Consider the following 19,410-nt stretch of genomic DNA (forward strand, 5'->3'; position numbering starts at 1 on the left):
CTTTTTTAGTATAAAGATGGGAGCGGGCCCCCTGTTCAAATTAGATCATCTTTGGAATCAAGACACGACTTTCTGCGAAAGGACATCAAGATTTCTTCCTCAAGATTCTCCCTTGTGGCTAAGGAGTAGTCACCCTGCATCAAGCGGGCACCATCCTAAGAACACTGCGGTCTGCTGCAAGTCCTTCTTCACGAATCCGACGACCCAGCTCGACGAGACCCGGCTTCCCTGGCACCTCTGACCTCTACTCACCTTTACAGCAAAGCTGAGAACCGTGAGTGCGACGAGACCTCGAGGGACCGACGATCGCCAAGACTGCACGACTTCTTTGCAACAAGCCCACCGTGTGCTCCACTGGTGAGTGCTTTGGGGTCCGAGAAGCCCCAACCCTGAGCAACTCCAGCACCGAAGATCAGCCCTCCAGCATCTCCACGATCTGCGTGGGGCCCTTCTGCTTTTGCGTGCTCACCGCGCTGTGTGGCTACTAGCCGGCTGGCTTGTGGCCTTCTTCACGACACCCGACGACATCACTGCTGCTGGTCTGGTTGCTCCAGACTGGCCCTTGCTTCCTTCTTCAAGAGAGGCACCCCGGACCCTCCTGGTCCACTCCAGACGCCATTTTGAGTCCACCGCGTGGGCTTGAATTTGCCAAGGCTTTGTTGCCCAATCCTGGGTCCAGCGACGCCGACAGCTTCATCCATCGTGGGACAGCTCGCTCCTCCATCCTGGTCGCCGACAACGCCTCCTGGTCCGTGAGATCTGCGAGCACAGCGTCACCCACTCACCTAGTCGAGGTGACTACCATCCGGTGCCCTCCTGGTGCCCCCTGACTACTGGCTAGTAGTCTCGAACTTGGTCCCCTCTGCTTTCAGGTGTCATCTTCCATCGATCCAGGCTTGGATCCACCGAACTTTCTTCACTGGTCGCCTGCCAGCAACTTCTTTCTTCCAGGCTCCTGGTCCGTCAACGAGGATTCCCGACGTCTTTTGAGTCCTATGCAGCTGCAGCCCCTGGGCTAGGTAACTTCGGCATTTCGGTGCCCCAGCATAGCCTCACTATCCAAGGGTCAGAATCCACTTTCGTTTTCCTCCTACCAGGTCGGGTTCGCCCGAGAACACTAACTTTGCAATTTCTAGCTACCATAGACTTTGTCCCGCATCACGCGTGAGAGTGCACACTCTGCACCCGAGTCCCCTGGGTCTCCTAGAAGTAATCTAACGATTCTATAGTCAAGTCCTAGCGATTCCAAAGGCTATTAGTACTGTACTTACCTGCTAGTAATTTCGCATTCCACTTTCAGAGTATATGGTTTTCCGTGCCCCTCGGGCATTTGTATATACTGTGCTAACTTAAGTATTTTTGTAAGAGTTTTGGTTTGTGCTTAGTACCCTGTCCTCATAAAGAGTACAGGGCTGTTGTGATTCTTAATAAATAACTGTTTATTTTCATAACACTTGTGTGGTGTCCTTTCACTGGGTATTCAAGGGGTATATGTGTGGTAAACAGCTGGCTTAACACGCCCTCTCGAGTCTTTAGCCTTAGACTGCTCGTATCCATGCTACTAGGATAGCTGGTCTATAAGGTTGACTTACAACCAATCATCAATAAGGGTTGCTGGACTGATACATAGTGTTCACTAGAATAGTGAGCACTGCAGATCAGGCCACCTTCTCACACCAATTATGCCGCCTCTCCACAGGAAGTGGTCATATAGGGGTGCAGCCACCCCAGGGGTAAGTAGCCCATTGGCTACTACCTTACATGCCCTACGTCAGTATCAGGTGATTCCCGGACACCAGGAATGCAGATCTGTCTATCTGGGAGCAGGATGAAAAAAGAAGAGCCGAAGATGTGAGAACAGAGGTCCTGCACAAAAACTAGCACCATGCCCTGCCTGGCTGCTTGCACCGCTATAATCACAAAGACAGACCTGTGCAGAAGTTGAACACCCTCCCCAAAGTCTCGGAGAACTTTCCAGCACTTCAACGACTAAGCAACATCTCCCTTGGGGCAGAGGAGGCACCCACTGCATCTGCAAGCACTGATTGCGCTTCCCTGAAAAGTACTCTCTTTTGCTGCCCATCAGGTACACCAAATGAGCATCTCGCCAGGAGGACGCCATGGTTCTAGGAGGTCAGCCCCGTCCCTCCAGTGAGTTCCAAGACAATAGACCCTCCAGTAGAGTACCAATACCCAGGGTACTGGAGCATTTGCTGCAACCAAGGCTTGTAGATTGTCGAGCCCGGACACCACAGACGCCAAAGCTGACCCGCCGATAATGGATTTCAGGAACAAAGCAGTCTACATTGAATAGCCCTGCTGTTCAGTTTTTTTCCCTCTGCAGGGCAACCAAGTAAAGTGAAACCTCCAATGCAAGCGACTCCCTGGATAAAACCCTCTGCACACGAGCCCCACAGCCCAAGTTCAAGTAAACCAACAGTGTCTCTTTGCCCCAGAGACCCTCAAGAGCTGAATTCCACTTTGGTTTCTGCTGGACTTGTCCCCAAGTTCCCACTTTCAAGCTAAGTTTTATACTTACCCTGCAATTACTAACAGGTAGCACTCGAGGCTACCAATGGGATCAGCACCTTTACACCCAAACTCACCAGGGCAGGTAAAACCGAACTGCTGGTGGTTCCTTGGGCCCTAAGCAGCTTAAGTCCTAAAAGGCACTTTTAAGAAAAGTTAGCAAGTATATGTATGCAGTGTAGGTTTCTCCCTTAGGACAACATCACCACGTTAGAGCCTCATGTCAAAAGCATTTTACTGTTTTTCTGTAAAAATCATATTTCTGAAAGTACTTACCTGCTTCCGATGATCTCGGGGTCTAAAATTATATAACAAAAAAAGACACTTCAATGGATTCTTTAGACACACACTTATTCTATCATGGAATGATAATATGAATTCCAGGAGTGATGAAAATTTGTGAAATATATTAAGCAAATAGGTCTTCATAAATTCACATTTCATTTGTATCAGAAAGTGGAAGGCACGAGCCAATGACCGCTTAATACTTACATGTAGAGGCTGCTCTGCAACAACTAACATTCGATGCTCAGCATACTTTCGAACATACTCGTACACGTTTTGAGGGGTGACTGGCACATTTACGCCATTCGTGATAAGCTCAACCTAAGAAAAATAGTAAATGAAAAGTGCATAAGTCAACTGTTTGGAAATTAAGATCTTTTATAATAAATTCTCTCCAAAGACCAATAACATTTGTAGAATCACAAACGGATGAAGCAGCTCCAGACACAGGATGTAAAAACAAACATACAAAGTCTTAATTTTTCATGTATATATTCAGCACAGCATGACAACGATCAGAATGTGATAAAGAATGCATTGTAAAACATGTTTGAAGAAAAGTTATGTCCTTGTGTTTTTATTTTATACTCAAATCTGGCTATTTCAGTATATTGACTATTCCCTATAGTGAAAGAAAGACACATTATTTAGCTTCAGAAACTATGTGCCCCCAGATATTGAAGGGTTATTGGGAGGGTTGTTTTTCAACTGTTTTATGAGGAGCAGCAGGTTTGGTTGTCCTCTCAAGAATGGGGATCCTGGAATTCGAAAGTCTGAGGGACATTCAGTATGTGCTCTTATCACTTGAACTTTAGTCGTTGAAGTTTCTGTGTGATGGCCAACCATAGGTAAGGCCATGGAATTATATGGCAGTGGAGGAGCAAATTATGCATCAGGGTTGACTAAATCATGCAACAAAAAAGGCTTTTTATGCAACCTAGTCCAGCACATTGCATGATTGTATTACTTCATAATTATGCTAGTTTTTTTTTGACGTATTAACGTTGGGGAAAGGTTTCACCTCATTAGTGCCAGTTTGACCTCCATATACAGTAATATGTAACTGAAAGATGACCAGTCAACCTTTGCATAGAGCCTTTCACTGCACGGCACATGGGTCCTATCCATTTAAGTAACTTTTGATTTATTTGAGCTAGGAACAAATTTGTTAAAGTCTGATGATTATGCAGCAGATGATAGATTATATGGCAAATGCCATAGATATTAGGGCTAGTGTTGTGTTTGGATAGTGTTAGGGTTCCCATTGGCTGAAGGGGTCACCTGATTACCAGGGCTATAAAAGGCCAGGGTTAGGGTGTTGAGGCGAAGGGCAGAGAGGAGAAGGGCAGTTACCTGTTTGAGCCTGTTAAGGGCAGAGAGGACAAGGGCAGTTGCCTGTTTGAGCCAGTTCGAGACTCACCAGGGCCAGAAATGCTGCTCAATATACTTACCTCCTTTATGTATCTATATACTTTCAATGTACTTATGGATCTATATATTTATCACTATCTTCTAATTTAGCACTTCCAATGCACTACCCTATTTCTCAGCCTATACTTCACTCAATATATCTTCTAGCCCAACCTTCTGACTCATCTCAAACTTCTTTCTACTATGCTTTCCAATGCACTACCCCATCTCTTATCCTATACATTCATCAATATATCCTCTGCATCCACTCTCTCATTTATCCCAAACCCCATACCACTACTATGATCCCCGAAATAACCTTTTCTAGACTCTCTCCTACTCTACCCCTCCTTGCATCATCTGACACCTCTTTTACTATACCGATTCCCTAAAACAAACCTTTCTAAACTCTTCCCTCTTTTCTACCCCTCCACAACCCTTCTCAATCCAAATAACTGACTAACATATCCACCACCAAAAATTACTTTCATGTTTCACCATACTAATTAAACACTAATCCTGATGTAGTGTGCTACTTGTGCTTCAAAACTCCATCAGGGTTAGCAAGCGCTATATAAATACAAACCTCTTTCCCTCTTCTATCCCGCCACCTACCCTTCTCTACCACATAACTGAATAACAAATCCACTACTCAAATTACTTCATATTTTACTATACTAATTTTCTACACTAATCCTTTATGGGTTCCGGAGTGGTGTGCTACTCGCCAGAAAAGCACGTTTAACACTCATCAGGGGTAATACATGCTATATGAATGTAAACCTTTCCTCACCTTTAATCCCTCCCTTACCCTTCTCACTCCAAATAACTAATATCCACCACGGAAATTACTTCACATTTCACCATATTAATTCACCACTAATCCTTTATGGGCTTCCTGAATAGCGTGCATCAACACCCCATCAGGGGTAACAAGCCCCTATATAAATACAAACCTTTTTCCTCCTCTATCCTTCTGCTATCATTCCAAATCACTGACTAACCTATCCACCACTTAAAATGTACTTGCATGTTTCAGTATACTAATTAAACACTAATCCTCTATGGGTCCGGGAGTAGCGTGCTAACCGCCGAAAAAGCGCTTCGACGCCTCGTCAGGTGTAGTAAGCGCTATATAAATGCAATTACAATACAATACATAGACGCCGCACGGGCACGCCGATGTCCGTTCTTAACACTACTTTCCCCAGCAGCAGCTCATAGCCATGAAAGACACTAACCAGTGGTGCATCAAAACTAGGGCACTTTAGGGAAGTCCCTAATCCTAGAAGTTCGCAGAATGGGGAGGATGGGTGGGGCGGTAAGGAATCTACAACTAGAATATATGTCTACCAGATACACCGTTATAGAAGGTAAGTAACTTGTTCATCTGATATAGACTTCTAGTTGTAGATTCCTTACCTTAGAATAGATACGCCAGCAATACCAACCCGGGAAACGGTCTGTGAATCAAGATTACATGAGGAAGTCCTGAAGGATCAAATGGTCAAAGTACCTGACCCTCCGGACTTGGCTGCCCAGACAGTAGTGTCTGGTAAATGTGTTGATCGTCAACTCGGAAGGAGTAGTTTCTTACTTGTAACTCCAGCTCTGTAGTAGGGATAACTCTGCGATAGTCATAGTCATGTGAAGAGTCCCGCCCATGTGCGTGGACCCCAGAGCACTTCATTAGATATATTCTGTTGTCCTCTTCTGCAGTCCTGCATAGACACTTAAGAGATAATAAAAAAACAATAATGCAGCCTAAAAACAACTAGGCTACGCTGGCCATTACTTTCTCCTGAAGTGAAAAAGATAGCCAAGTAACAGTTACATTTAACTATTTTACTGAGTTTCACACATAGAGAAACTCCCCTTCGCAAATATCCTTTTTTATGATAGAGATGAAGGGTTGGACAAACAAGCCCCATAGGCTGCCACTATGTGTCTGTAAATGGATACCATGCCTTTAAGAATCCTTCCAGAGAACCTCGGTATCCCATGATGCACAGCCAAAGGCCAGATACTTTCAGTTCTTTTTGAAGGCGTATAAAGCTAGGCCTGCTGAATTCTGGATATAACTGTTTCATCCACCTGGGAGGAGGGCGGGTTGCTTATGACCATCACAGAGATACCCCTACTACAGAACTGGAGTTACAGGTAAGAAACTACTCCTTCTGCATAGGGGATCTCAGTGTATAGTCATAATCATGTGAATAGAATGGCAAGCCTATACCCAAACAATAAACGTAAGCAGTGGAAGAAACAAACAGACCCACTATTGTGCAAATAGATTCCTCAGTGAAGCCTGTCCAATCTGAGCATCTGCCCTGGCATCAGTGTCTAGGCAGTAGTGTTCAGTTAAGGTATGGACTGACTTTCAATTGGCAGCCTTACAGATTTCTGCAATAGAGACGTTACAGAGTAAAGCCCCTGTAGCAGCTTTACCTCTGGTAGAGTGAGCCTTAGGCTAACTAACTAGAGTCTTGTTGGCTTTGTGATAACACAACTGAATACAGGACACGATCCACCTGAAGATGGATTGTTTGGAGGTAGCAAGACCAGTCCTGACGGAGCCATAGTTAAACAACTGATACGATCTACGAATTTCCTTAGTCTTATCGAAGGAGAACTTCAACACCCTTCTAACATCGAGAGCATGAAGGGATCTCTTAGCAGGAGAGGAAGGATGCTGAAAAAATGTGGGTAAAGAAATTGTTTGATTCACATGAAACTCTGACACTACTTTCGAAAGGAATTTAGGGTGAGTTCTCATGACTACCTTTGTAGAATGAAACACAGTGTAAGGCTCTTGACAACAGAGAGCCTGGATTTCACTCACCCTGCGAGCCGATGTTATGGCTACAAGGAAAGCTGCCTTCCAGGACAGATGCTGGAGAAAAGCCTTATGAATGAGCTCAAAAGGCTTCCGCATCAGTCTAGAAAGCACCATATTAAGCTCCCACGGAGGTGAAGGGCGCCTAATGGGAGGAAACACTTTATTCAAACCTTCCAGAAAGTCTTTGATGACTGGGATTTGGAAAAAGGAAGTTTGTGAAGGACATTTCCTATACGCAGTTTAAGTTGCTAGGTGAACTTTAATGGAATGAAAATTCACGCCAGGTTGAGCAAAATGCAGCAAATAAGGAAGAATGACATCCTCGTTGCAGGAGGTAGGATCTACATTCTTAGAGTCACACCAAATGCAAAATCTCTTCCATTTATATGCATAGGAAATCCGATGAGAGCGTCTGCCTGAGCATTTTGCACACTCGGGAGGTGAGTCGCTGTGATGGTCAAGTCCCTGGCCAGAAGCCAATGCAGATCATCTGGGCCTCTCAAGACAGTGGGAGAGAGTGGGATCCCCCTGCTTGTTGAGACAGAACATCGTTGTTGCGTTGTCTGTCTATACAAGCAGGGAACTGGTGCGAAAGGAAGGCTGGAAGGCTTTCAGTGCCAAGTGAACAGCTCGAAGTTCCAGGAAGTTGATGTGATACGTGGACTCCTTCACGGACCACGTGCCCTGTATCTGTAGGTGATCCAAATGCGCACCCCAGTTGTAGAGAGACACATCTGTCACAATGGTCTGCGTTGGAATCTCCTTGTGGAAAGGAGTCCCTCGGAGGAGATTGTGTGGAGAGCACCACCATCCTAGAGACTGGATGGCTTGCTGTGTTAACATATTCCTGTCCTCCCAACTCCCCTCTTTCTGGTTCCACTGATCCTACAAACATTCCTGCAGAGGCCGCATTTGGAGGCGTCCATGAGGAGTGAGAAAGCTGCACGAGGCCATGGAGCCCAGGAGAGAGGACACCTTCCTCACCGTCGGGAAGGGTATGGACATGAGAGTCTGGGCCTTCCGTAGGATTGATAAGCAGTTCTCCTCCAAAGGACACATGCTTGCCTTGCGAGTATCGATGGAGGCTCCCAGATACTGCAGACACTGGACAGGAGTCGGTACAGACTTTGAGAGATTGATGTGTAGACCCAAGCAATTCAGCAGAACGGACGTCCTGTTGAAATGCAGTTGTGCTTTCTGAAAAGTGGCTGCCTTGATCAGCCAGTCATCCAGGTATGGATAGATGAACACCTTGTTCTTCCGGAGGTGTGCTGCAACTACTGCCATGCATTTTGAAAAAGTCCTGGGCGCTGACTTAAGGCCGAAGGGAAGCACTGCATATTGGTAGTAATTGGTGACGACCAGGAACCGTAGGAACTTGCGATGTTTCCTTGCTATGGGCACATGAAAATATGCCTCGTGCAGATCTATTGCGCAAAGCCAGTCTCCCTGATGCAGCTGAGGGTAGATCTGATGCAGGGATAACATGCAGAATTTCTCTCGCTTGCCGCAAGTCGAGAATGGGTCTGAATTTGTTCTTGTCCTGCCTGAGTACGAGAAAGAATCTTGATGTAGCCCTTTCCCCTCTGGGTAGGAAGAACTAGTTCTATCGCCCTTTTCCTTAGCAGGGTATAGGCCTCCACTTGAAGTTCGCGCAGCCGGTGTTGTAAGCGAACTGGCGGCATCGATGGAGGAGGGCTGGTGAAACAGACAGTATCCATTGCGAACAATATTCAGCACCCAAATGTCCTGAGTTATCTTTTCCACTCTACCAGATAATTTTGAATGCTTCCCCCCATCGAAGTGGGCAACAGAAGAGGGAAAGTAACCCTTCAGGGCTTGGAACCAGCTGGGGCCTTGTTCCCTGGTGTCAACTGCTGGTTAGACCTTCCTCTCGACTGGCATCTCTGAAATGGCTGAAACAACCGTTGAAACTGTTGCTGTCTAGACTGACGGCCCTGCCCACACTGGAATCGCTGAGAGGAATAACGCTTTTGGAAAGGGCGGAAATTCCTACGCTGCTCCTTAGGCTTTTCCAAGCCAACAGCTTTGAGGGTTACCATCTCAGCCTTCAGGCTTGCCATCTCCTTGTCCGCATGGGAACCAAACAGGGTGGTAGCCGAGAATGGAAGGTTCGCGATGCGCTGCTGAGCCTCCGGTTTTAAAGATGTGAGACGCAACAAGGAATGCCGTAGGAGTGTAACGCCATGGCAATACTCGTGGGCTGCAAGGAGAGAGGTGTCCGCTGCAGCGCTAAAAATCTGATTAGAGACCATCAGTCTCGTTGAGTACCTCCTTGAAATCCTACTGTTTTTCCCTAGGTAGGAGGTCTATGAACTGGTGAAGAGACTCCCACAAGGAACGGTCGTAACGGACCAGCAGGGCAGTAGAGCTAGCCACCTTCATTGATGTGGCTGCAGACTTTCCTCCCCCCCCCCCCCCAGAGTCCAGCTTACAGCTTTCCTTGTCCGGAGGGACTGTGGACGAGGGGGCCGTAGCATGCTGCTTCTTTGCCGCCACATCAAAGACTAAATCCGTGGGGGTGGGGGGGCTGATTGGGAGGGGGGGGGGGGGAAGGTTCCAGTGTCCTAGTTGAAGAATAGGTCCTGGAATACTCAGAGGGAGCCCTGGATGTAGTGCCCCTCGACGGCGAGCGCCGACTTCATCGTGATCTAGAACTTGTTGTCGACGTTGAGAGGCTAACCATAGAGGGAGACTGGTCTCGACGTTGTGCTACGATGATACCTCCTCGACGGCGACCATCTTCTCGTCGACCATCTTTTTCTCGACGTCGATCTTTTCGTCGACGGTGAGCGGCGATGTCGCCTCGACGGCGAGCCCCGATGTCTTCTAGACGCAGATTGACGGCGATGGTCAGTAGACGTTGACCGGGATGTCCTCAACATAGACCTCAGCCGAGGCCTTGACGTTTGCCCCCTCGACGTTGATCTTCGACGTCGCTTCGACGCAGAGCCCTGAGTCGACCAGGAGCATATCGTAGTCATACCTGGTCTCGATGTCAATGTTGCCTTCGATGTGGACCGCAACCGGCGTTGTTTTTGAGCCTTCTTACGACTGGAGAGCACCCCCCAGAGGCCGTCGCATTGGTTTTTTCGGAGGAGGACTGGCTCTCTCCATGCCCAGATGTCCCACCGGCAGCCTGTTGTATTCTCTGCTCCAGGCCTTGTAAACTAATCTTCTCCCTGTCACGCAGGGTCCTCCTGGAGAAAGATTTACAGATGGCGCAGGATTCAGGAACATGTGAAGTAGGTAGACAGAGAACACAAACTCTGTGGGCGTCCGACTTGGCCTTCTTCCTGCCACATTCAGGGCACTTGTCAAATAAAGATGGCATTTTTACAAGAAAAATGTGGGCTAACGGCCCACAAAAGAAAGGAAAAGGCCAAAGACGTCGAGTAAAACACTCTTTAGAAAGCTTAATTATTGAAAATAATACCATTCAAGGTAGAGTGCAATGCTCCAGGGTCCTGCTAGCAGGAGTCGGAAAAGAGAACTGAAATTATCTAGCCTTTGGCTGTGCATCCTGGATGCCAAGGTTCTCTGGAAGGATTCTTAAAGGCACGGTGAACAAGTTACTTACCTTCGGTAACAATATATCTGTAAGAAACATTAGTTAGTGTTAGATTCCTTACCTTAGAATATCCCCAGGCGTCAGTCTGGATCCGGAAACTTTTGCGTAGCAGTACCCTTGCGCGTCGGCAGGCGTCGTCTGCAGGCGTCTCCTGCGGCTCTGCGTCTGTCGTCGGCGTCGTGCGCCGTGATGACGTCGCTGGAGTATATAGACGCCGCCTCCGCGCGCTGACGTCAGTTCTTTGTACACAGCTTTTCCGCGCCAGAAGACGCAGAGCCATGAGAGAACCAACACTGGTGCCATGTGAAACTAGGGCCCTGAAAGGGATGACCTTAACCCTAGGTATCAGTTCGCAGAACGGGGAGGATGGGTGGGTTCGGTAAGGAATCTAACACTAACTAATGTTTCTTACAGATATATCGTTACCGAAGGTAAGTAACTTGTTCATCTGAAAGAAACACGTTAGTGTTAGATTCCTTACCTTAGAATAGATACCCCAGCAATACCAACCCCAGTGGTGGGTCTGCGAACCAATACATTCCTACACCAGAAAGTCCTGGAGGACAGAACGGCCAAAGAAGCCATCCCTCCGGACTTGACTGTCCAGGCAGTAGTGCCTCGCAAAGGTGTGCAGCGAGGCCCACGTAGCCGCTTGGCAAATGTCCTGCAAGGGGACTCCCCGGCCCAGGGCAGTAGTAGCCGCCGTGGCCCGAGTGGAATGGGCCCTCAGCCCAACAGGAGGCTCCTTCCGAGCCAAAGAGTAGCACGCTTTGATGCAGAGAACGACCCACCGTGAGATGGTCCGTTTATGTACCGCCCGTCCCTTCTTCGCACCCACGTAGCCAACAAACAGTTGGTCATCCACCCGGAACTGGCGTGTGCGATCCATGTAAAATGAAAGCGCACGTTTTGGGTCCAGACGATGGAGCCGCTCTTCATCCTTTGAAGGATGCGGAGGCGGGAAGAAGGAAGGGAGGGTGATGGACTGCCCGATATGGAAAGCAGAAACTACTTTGGGCAGGAAAGAAGGTCTAGTCCTCAGAACCACCTTGTCAGGATGGATGGACAAGAAAGGAGGTTTGACAGAAAGAGCCTGGAGCTCACTCACCCTCCTGGCAGAGGTGATGGCAACCAGGAAAGCCGTCTTTAAAGTCAGGAGACGGAGAGGGCAAGAATGAAGGGGCTCAAAGGGAGCACACATTAAAAAGGCTAGAACCAGGTTCAAGTCCCACTGAGGCATCACAAACGGAACAGGTGGATACATGTGTGTGATGCCCTTCAAGAACCTCGTTACAATTGGGGACTTGAACAAAGAAGGCTGATCAGGAAGCCTAAGAAAGGCTGAAAGGGCAGAAAGGTAGCCCTTGATAGTGCCCAGAGCAGAGCCCTGCTGGGCAAGGGAGAGAAGGAACAGAAGAACCTCGGAGAGAGGGGCAGAAAGAGGATCCACAGCCTTTGCTGTGCACCATGCCACAAACTTGTTCCACCGACAGGCGTATACCGATTTCGTTGAGGGACGCCTGGCTGCCAGAATTACATTACAGACTTCAGGAGGCAAGTCAAATGGCCTCAACTGCCGCCGCTCAATCTCCAAGCATGGAGGTGGAGACTGGACAGGTTCGGGTGAAGGGCCGTCCCCTGTTGCTGCGACAGAAGGTCCTCCTGAAGAGGCAGGCGGATCGGGGGACCGACTGACATGCTGAGTAGCTCGGGATACCAGTACCTTCGAGCCCAGTCCGGAGCCACAAGGATAACTTAGGCCCGGTTGCGCCTGATCTTCTTCAGCACTCTGGGCAGAAGTGGTATAGGCGGAAAGGCGTATAACAGACCGCAACTCCACTCGCGCCGAAAGGCGTCGCCGTGCGAGTGCCGTCTTGGAAACTCCAACGCGCAGAACTGATGACATTGCGCGTTCTCTTCTGTGGCGAATAGATCTAACCAAGGCTCTCCCCATTTCCGAAAGAGGCCTTGCGCCACGTCCGAGTTCAGACGCCATTCGTGATCCATCGAGCACCGACGGCTGAGTTCGTCCGCCCTGGCGTTCAGAGAACCTGCCAGGTGTTGAACCGTCAGAGTCACGCCCTGACGTTCCAGCCACTGCCAGAGGCGCAGAGCCTCCTGGCAAAGGGTCCACGACCCCACCCCGCCTTGTTTGTTGCAGTACCACATGGCGGTGGTGTTGTCCGTGAACACCTGCACTACACTCCTGTTGACAAAGGGGAGGAATGCTTTCAGTGCTAGACGAATCGCCCGCAGCTCCAACAGGTTGATATGGAGCCGGGACTCCGCCGGAGACCAGATGCCTCTGATCTCCGCCTCTCCCAAGTGGCCTCCCCAGCCCTGGAGGGACGCGTCCGTCACGACAACGTGCTCCGGTTGGGGAAGGGAGAGGGACTTGCCCCTGACCCAATCGCGGTCCGTAAGCCACCACTGCAGTTGTCTCGCAGTGCCCTCCGAGATCAAGACGTGGTCGGACAAGTTGCCCTGATGCTGGGCCCACTGAAACTTCAGGTCCCACTGCAGAGCCCGCATCCGCCACCGGGCGTGATGCACCAGAAGGATGCAGGAAGCCATCAGCCCCAGCAGCCGCAGCGTCAACCTGACCGAAACCCGGGATAGCGGCTGAAAGATGGGAATCAACGCCTGAATATCCCGGATCCGCCGTTCCGGAGGATAAACCCGAAACTGCGCCGAGTCCAGAACCGCTCCGATGAAAAGGAGCTTTTGAGAAGGACACAGGTGTGATTTCGGCACATTGATGGAGAACCCCAGGTCGTGCAAGAGGTCTGCCGTCATCTGGAGGTGGTGGACGACTGTCTGGGGCGAGCCCGCCTTCAACAACCAGTCGTCTAGGTAGGGGAAGACTGAAACCTCTAACCTGCGCAGATGGGCTGCGACCACCGCCAACACCTTTGTGAACACCCGTGGGGCGCTGGTAAGGCCGAAGGGGAGCACGATAAACTGAAAGTGCTCCTGGCCTACCGTGAACCGCAGGTAACGCCGGTGGGCCGGCAGGACGGGGATGTGAAAATACGCATCCTGCATGTCCAACGCTACCATCCAGTCTTGCGGGTCTAGGGCAGCCAAGACCTGAGCCAAAGTCAACATCTTGAACTTCTCCTTCCGGAGGAAGCCGTTGACGTTCCTCAGATCCAAGATAGGACGTAGGCCCCCTTTGTCCTTCTTGGGTACCAGAAAGTAGTGGGAATAGCAACCACGTCCTACTTCTGGCCCAGGAACGCGCTCGATGGCCCCCTTGGCCAAGAGGGCCGTAACTTCCTCCTGCAGAAGTTGCAAGTGGTCCCCCGACACACGGTGGTTCTGCGATGGCATGGCTGGAGGAGTGGTCTCGAAGGGGAGGGAGTAGCCCCTTCGGACGATTTGCAGCACCCACCTGTCTGATGTGATCGTGCGCCAGCGGGCGTGGTGATGGCGAACCCTGCCACCCACTGGCGTCACGTGGGCCTGAAAGCACGGACTAGGAGGATTTTGAGGCAGATGCTGCGGGGGAAGATGTGGCCTGACCCCGCCGTTGACCCCGACCGCCTCCACGGCGGTTTCCACGGCCGCCACCGCGTTGAAGTGACTGCTGCGGTGCGTGGCTGGCAGCACATGTGGGGGCGCCCCTTCCGTGGCCACGAAAGGAGCGAAACGAACCCATTTGCTGGCGCTGGGTCGAGAGACCCAAGGACTTTGCCGTGACCCTGGAGTCCTTGAAGCGTTCCAGCGCGTGGTCCGCCTTGTCACCAAACAGATGACAGCCATCGAACGGCATGTCCATCAAAGTGTTCTGGACATCTGCCGAGAAGTTGGCGGATCTCAACCAGGCGTGGCGACGAATCGCCACCGTCGTGGACATCGCTCTGCCTAGCGAGTCGGTCGTATCAAGACCACACCGAATAGAATATCTGGCTGCATCTCGGCCCTCAGCTACAGCTTTGCCGAGTTTTGCCCGCACCTCCATGGGGCATTCTGGCAGCAGCTCCGCGACCGTATCCCACACAGAGTGGGTGTAGCGGCCCAAGAGGCAAGCGGTGTTGCAAGACCGCAGTCCTAAACTCAGGGACGAGAAGACCTTCTTGCCATATTGGTCATACCTCTTGGATTCCCGATCGGGCGGGGCCGACGGGAATGCGGACTGGGAGGTAGAGGCCTGGATCACCAGGCTCTCAGGGGTGGGGTGGGTGGACAGGAACTTGGGGTCGTCCGGACAAGGACGGTGGCGTCTGGCCACGTTCCGATCAACAGGCGCACCTGAAGAGGGCCTGGACCACGTGCCCAACAGAACTTCTGATAAGGCTTCGTTAAACGGCAGCAGAGGCTCCTGAGGGCATGACCGCGGTTTGAAGACCTCAGTGAGGATGTTAGGCCTCACGGCCGCGACGGGGAGCTCAAGGTTTAAGGCCTTGGCAGCCCTCATCAACACCACTGAATAGGCAGCTCCCTCCTCCGATGCCACGGAAGGAGGAGAGACAAAACCAGGGTTAGGAGAGTCATCCAAACCACTGGCGTCCCCCAAATCACCTGTCCAGTCCATGTCATACTGACACTCACGTGACAGAGGGTCCTCAGACCCCTCCCAGCCCTCACCGTACTCTACATCATCACCATAGTCGGTGTCAACCATGTAGACCGGCTCCACGGGGTCGACAGGCCCCATCGGCGTCGAGCCCGGCGTCGAGCGACGCCGGTCCGACTCCGCGTCAGGATTCGGTGAGGGTATGGGGACGGCGCCGCCCGCAGCCGGCGCCGGAGCCCCAGTGCCGCCCGAAGCCGGCACCGAGGAACCGGCGTCGCGCGGAGGCGGCGCCGGGGGCAACCCCGAAGGAATCGGCGCCGGGTTGGATGGACGTCCATCCGGCGTCGACCCTGAAGGCCCTAGCGGCGCCGGGATCGGCGGCGGCGCCGGTGTCGGAGCATCCGACGGCGTCGAGGTAGGGTCAGCTGAACCGCTAGGGCCCCCGGACGGGTTCACTGGGCCCGTAGGCGCCGTGGAACCCGCCGGAGGAGATAGGGCCCTCATGGCCACGAGGAACGCCTCTATCTCCTCAGGCGTCGCACCTTGCCCAGGGACCTGAGGGTATGGGGCAGGCCGCGCCGGCGACTCTCGCGGAGCCGCGGGATTGGGGTCACCCGAACCCCCGGCCGCATCGTGCGAGCGTCGGGGGGAGTCGGGGGTACGATGACGACGCCCCGACTTCTTGTGTTTCTTACCTGATGAACTCGACGAGTGATGTCGACTTCCGGAGCGCCCGGCGCGGCTCCGCGACCGCTCCCTCGAACGCTCCCTGGACCTCCGGCCGGACCGCGACCGCTCTCGACGCGGGGCCGACACCCGGAGCTCGAGTAGCTTGCGGGACCGCTCCCGCCTAGCCTTGTTAGTCAGAGCCCGGCAATCGACGCAGGAGTCGACGTCGTGGTCGGGGCCCAGGCACCGGAGACAGAGTCGGTGATGGTCCGTGACCGACATCGTGCGGTCACAACCGTCACAGTTTTTGAAACCGGGCATCCTACCAGGCACAAAAGATAGATATAAGTTGAAATAACTTGGTCAAAAGACCGGGTACCGCTCTTCAGATCTGCGTCCACTGGCGCGGAAAAAAGAAGAACTGACGTCAGCGCACGGAGGCGGCGTCTATATACTCCAGCGACGTCATCACGGCGCACGACGCCGACGACGGACACGGAGCCGCAGGAGACGCCTGCAGACGACGCCTGCCGACGCGCAAGGGTACTGCTACGCAAAAGTTTCCGGATCCAGACTGACGCCTGGGGATATTCTAAGGTAAGGAATCTAACACTAACGTGTTTCTTTCAGATATACATTTACAGACAAATAATGGCAGCCTATGGGGCTGGTCTGTCCAACCCTTCATCTCTATCATGAACAAGAGACAGAGTAATGATGGGTCCACATGAAAGGGAGTGGCCACTTTAGGGAGGAACAAAGTTTTTTTCGAAGCATCACTTTATCTGGATGGATAGACAGACAAAGAGGATTGGAAGACAGAGCCTGGAGCTCGCTAACTCTCGAAGGAAGCACACATAAGAAAAGTCAAACCAAATTTAAATCCCATTGGGACATCATGAAAGGAGACACAGGAAACCGGTAAGGCCCTAAAGAAACCTATTAACAATGGGAGATTTGAACAAAGAGGGCTGATCTGGAAGTTTCAGATAGGCAGCGATAGATGAAAGATAACCCTTAAGTGTGCCCACGGCAGAGCACTGCTGGGCCAAATAAAGTATGTACAACAGAACCTCTGTAAAATGGGCAGCAAGGGGATCAACAGTGTTTGCTGTACACAATACCACCATTTTGTTCCATCTACAGGCGTATACCGTTTTAGTGGAGGGAAACTTGGCTGCCAAGATGACATCACAGACTTTGGTTGGAAGGTCGAAAGCTGTTTACTTCCACTGCTCAATCTCCATGCAATGGAGACTGGACAGGTTTGGGTGAAGAACCATCCCCTGCTGCTGCGAGAGAAGATCTTCCCGAAGGGGCAGTCTAAAGGGAGGATCGATGACCATGCTCAGAAGGTCGGTATACCAGACTCTTTGTGTCCACTCAAAGGCCACAAAAATGACGGAGCCCGGTTGTGCTTGAACTTCATGAGCACTCTGGGGAGTAGTTGTATAGTAGTAGAGGAGGCTGAAGCTCCACTCACCATGTAAAGCGTTGCTGAGTGAGCGCTGCGAGAAAGTGCCACCTTTCTTGCATGGTATGCCCCCACTTTTTGCTGAATTGCGGATATGCTTTGATTGAGTGAGCCTTGGGTCCTGCCAACCAGGTGCCCAGGGCCTGTGTTCCTTCCCTAAAACTGTGTTGAAACAAAACCCAATTGGCATCTCTGGCCACATGTCAGCCCCTGGTAAATGGTACCCAAGCTACCAAGGGCCTTGTGACCAGAGAAGACCCCTAAGGGCTGCAGCACTTATTGTGCCAACATTAGGGACCCTGTACCCTGACACACACACACACACTGCCTTTGCAGGCTGAGTGTCTTGGTGCAGAACTATACAAAGAGTCGACATGGCACACACACCTGTGTGCCATGTCCACAAACACACTGCCCTGGCATCTATCAGTCACCTCTCTAGCTGGGTGCACTATGCCAGTGTTGTGGGCAAAGGTGCAAGAGCCCTGTGCCCCTACAGTACCCAGGGCCATTCCTGGGCATTAAGTCCAGTGCTGCCATTATGAGTATATGGTGCTGGGAGGTTGTCATTACGAACTCCACAGCAACATGATGGCTTCACTGAAGACTGAGAAGTTTGATATCAAACTTCTCAGCACATTAAACCAACACTGATGCCAGTGTGGGATTTAATGCCAAATGCACGACAGAGGGCATCTTTAGAGTTGCCCCTGAATCTAACCTTCAATCCACGGCTTGTCTGAGAGGCTGTCTAGGCTGCCACACAGCAGACATGTTGCTGGACCCCTGGGTAAAGAGCCGTCCGCTCTCCTGAGCCTGCAACAATGCACGTCCTGGGCGAAGTGCTAGGTCTCCTCCCCCAGGATGGGCAGGGGAAGCTTCTCCAGACCACTTGCTGTACCCAGCAACTGGCCCCCGGCGGTTCTGACCCCAACTCTGGCGGAAAGACTGGCGGGACACCCAACGTGAGGAAATGGAGTGTGCCAGCCAGTGCCAACTCCACCCCTTAGGTGGGAGAGGTGAGGTGAAGCACAACTCCGGGATCCGGCCATCTTGAGGATGGGGATCCCTGCCCAATCACAGACAGGCTCATGCCCCCCTTCCACATGCGAGAAGCAGGATGGAATATGCTACTTACCAGTATGCATCTGTTCTTGGCATGTAGGGCTGCTGACATTCATATCTGTGCATAGATCGCCGCCTAGTGTTGGGTCCGGATGATTGCATGTTGTTGTCCTGGAAGAGTCTTCGAAGTATCACGAGATAGGTGGCTCCTCCCTTGGACTACTGTGCGCATGGGCATCCTCTCCATCCTCAGATTGTTTTTCGCCATTGTGGCAGAGATGGAGTATAGTACAGTAAGAGATGTCTATGTGAAGCGTGAATGCTGCGGCTGCGACAGGCACCGGGGAGGTGGGTGGGCGATATGAATGTCAGCAGCCCTACATGCCAAGAACAGGTGCATACTGGTAAGTAGCATATTCTGTTCGAGGCATGTGGGCTGCTGAATTCATATCTGTGCATAGAATGTATAGCAGTATCTCCCTTAGCGGTGGCTACCTGTATCAGTCGCAGCAGTCTGGAAATGAGTTTTGAGAACAGCCGGTCCTACAGCAGCTTGCTGTTTTGAATGTACATCTACACAGTAGTGTTTGGTAAATGTATGTATGGTTGACCATGTGGCTACTCTACAAATTTCGTGTAAAGGAATATTTCCTAGGAAAGCCATGGATGCCCCTAGTTTGCGTGTAGTATGCGCCCTAGGGGGAATTGTTCAGGTGCGTTTTGCTTTTAAATAACATATCTGAATGCACTTAACGATCCATCTGGCTATACTGGATTTTGAAATGGGATTGCCTTTGTGTTGCGGTGCGAAAGCAACAAACAATTGTTTCGTTTTTCGAAATGCCTTAGTTCTGTCTATATAGTATATTAGAGCTCTTTTGACATCTAGAGTATACAAGGCCCTTTCAGCTACTGTTTGTGGATTCTGAAAGAACACTGGCAGTTCGATGGTTTGATTTATGTGGTAATGTGATACCACCTTTGGCATGAATTTAGGGTTTGTTCTGAGGACTACCCTATTTGCATGA

At 51.0% G+C, this 19,410-nt stretch overlaps 1 protein-coding gene across 18 annotated transcripts in view; it reads right to left on the reverse strand.

Annotated features, from left to right (window-relative positions):
* The window catches only part of UBR5 (ubiquitin protein ligase E3 component n-recognin 5), a 2,064,863-nt gene that overhangs the window by 86,912 nt on the left and 1,958,541 nt on the right, over window positions 1-19,410 (reverse strand). For all 18 annotated transcript variants that reach the window (XM_086966085.1, XM_086966077.1, XM_086966080.1 and 15 more), the window contains one exon: window positions 3,022-3,135. In XM_086966085.1, the coding sequence (XP_086822211.1) occupies window positions 3,022-3,135 (114 nt within the window). The remainder of the gene's footprint in view (window positions 1-3,021; window positions 3,136-19,410) is intronic.

This window comes from Lissotriton vulgaris, chromosome 4_1 (genome assembly GCF_964263255.1).
Source record: "Lissotriton vulgaris chromosome 4_1, aLisVul1.2, whole genome shotgun sequence".
NCBI lineage: Eukaryota > Metazoa > Chordata > Amphibia > Caudata > Salamandridae > Lissotriton > Lissotriton vulgaris.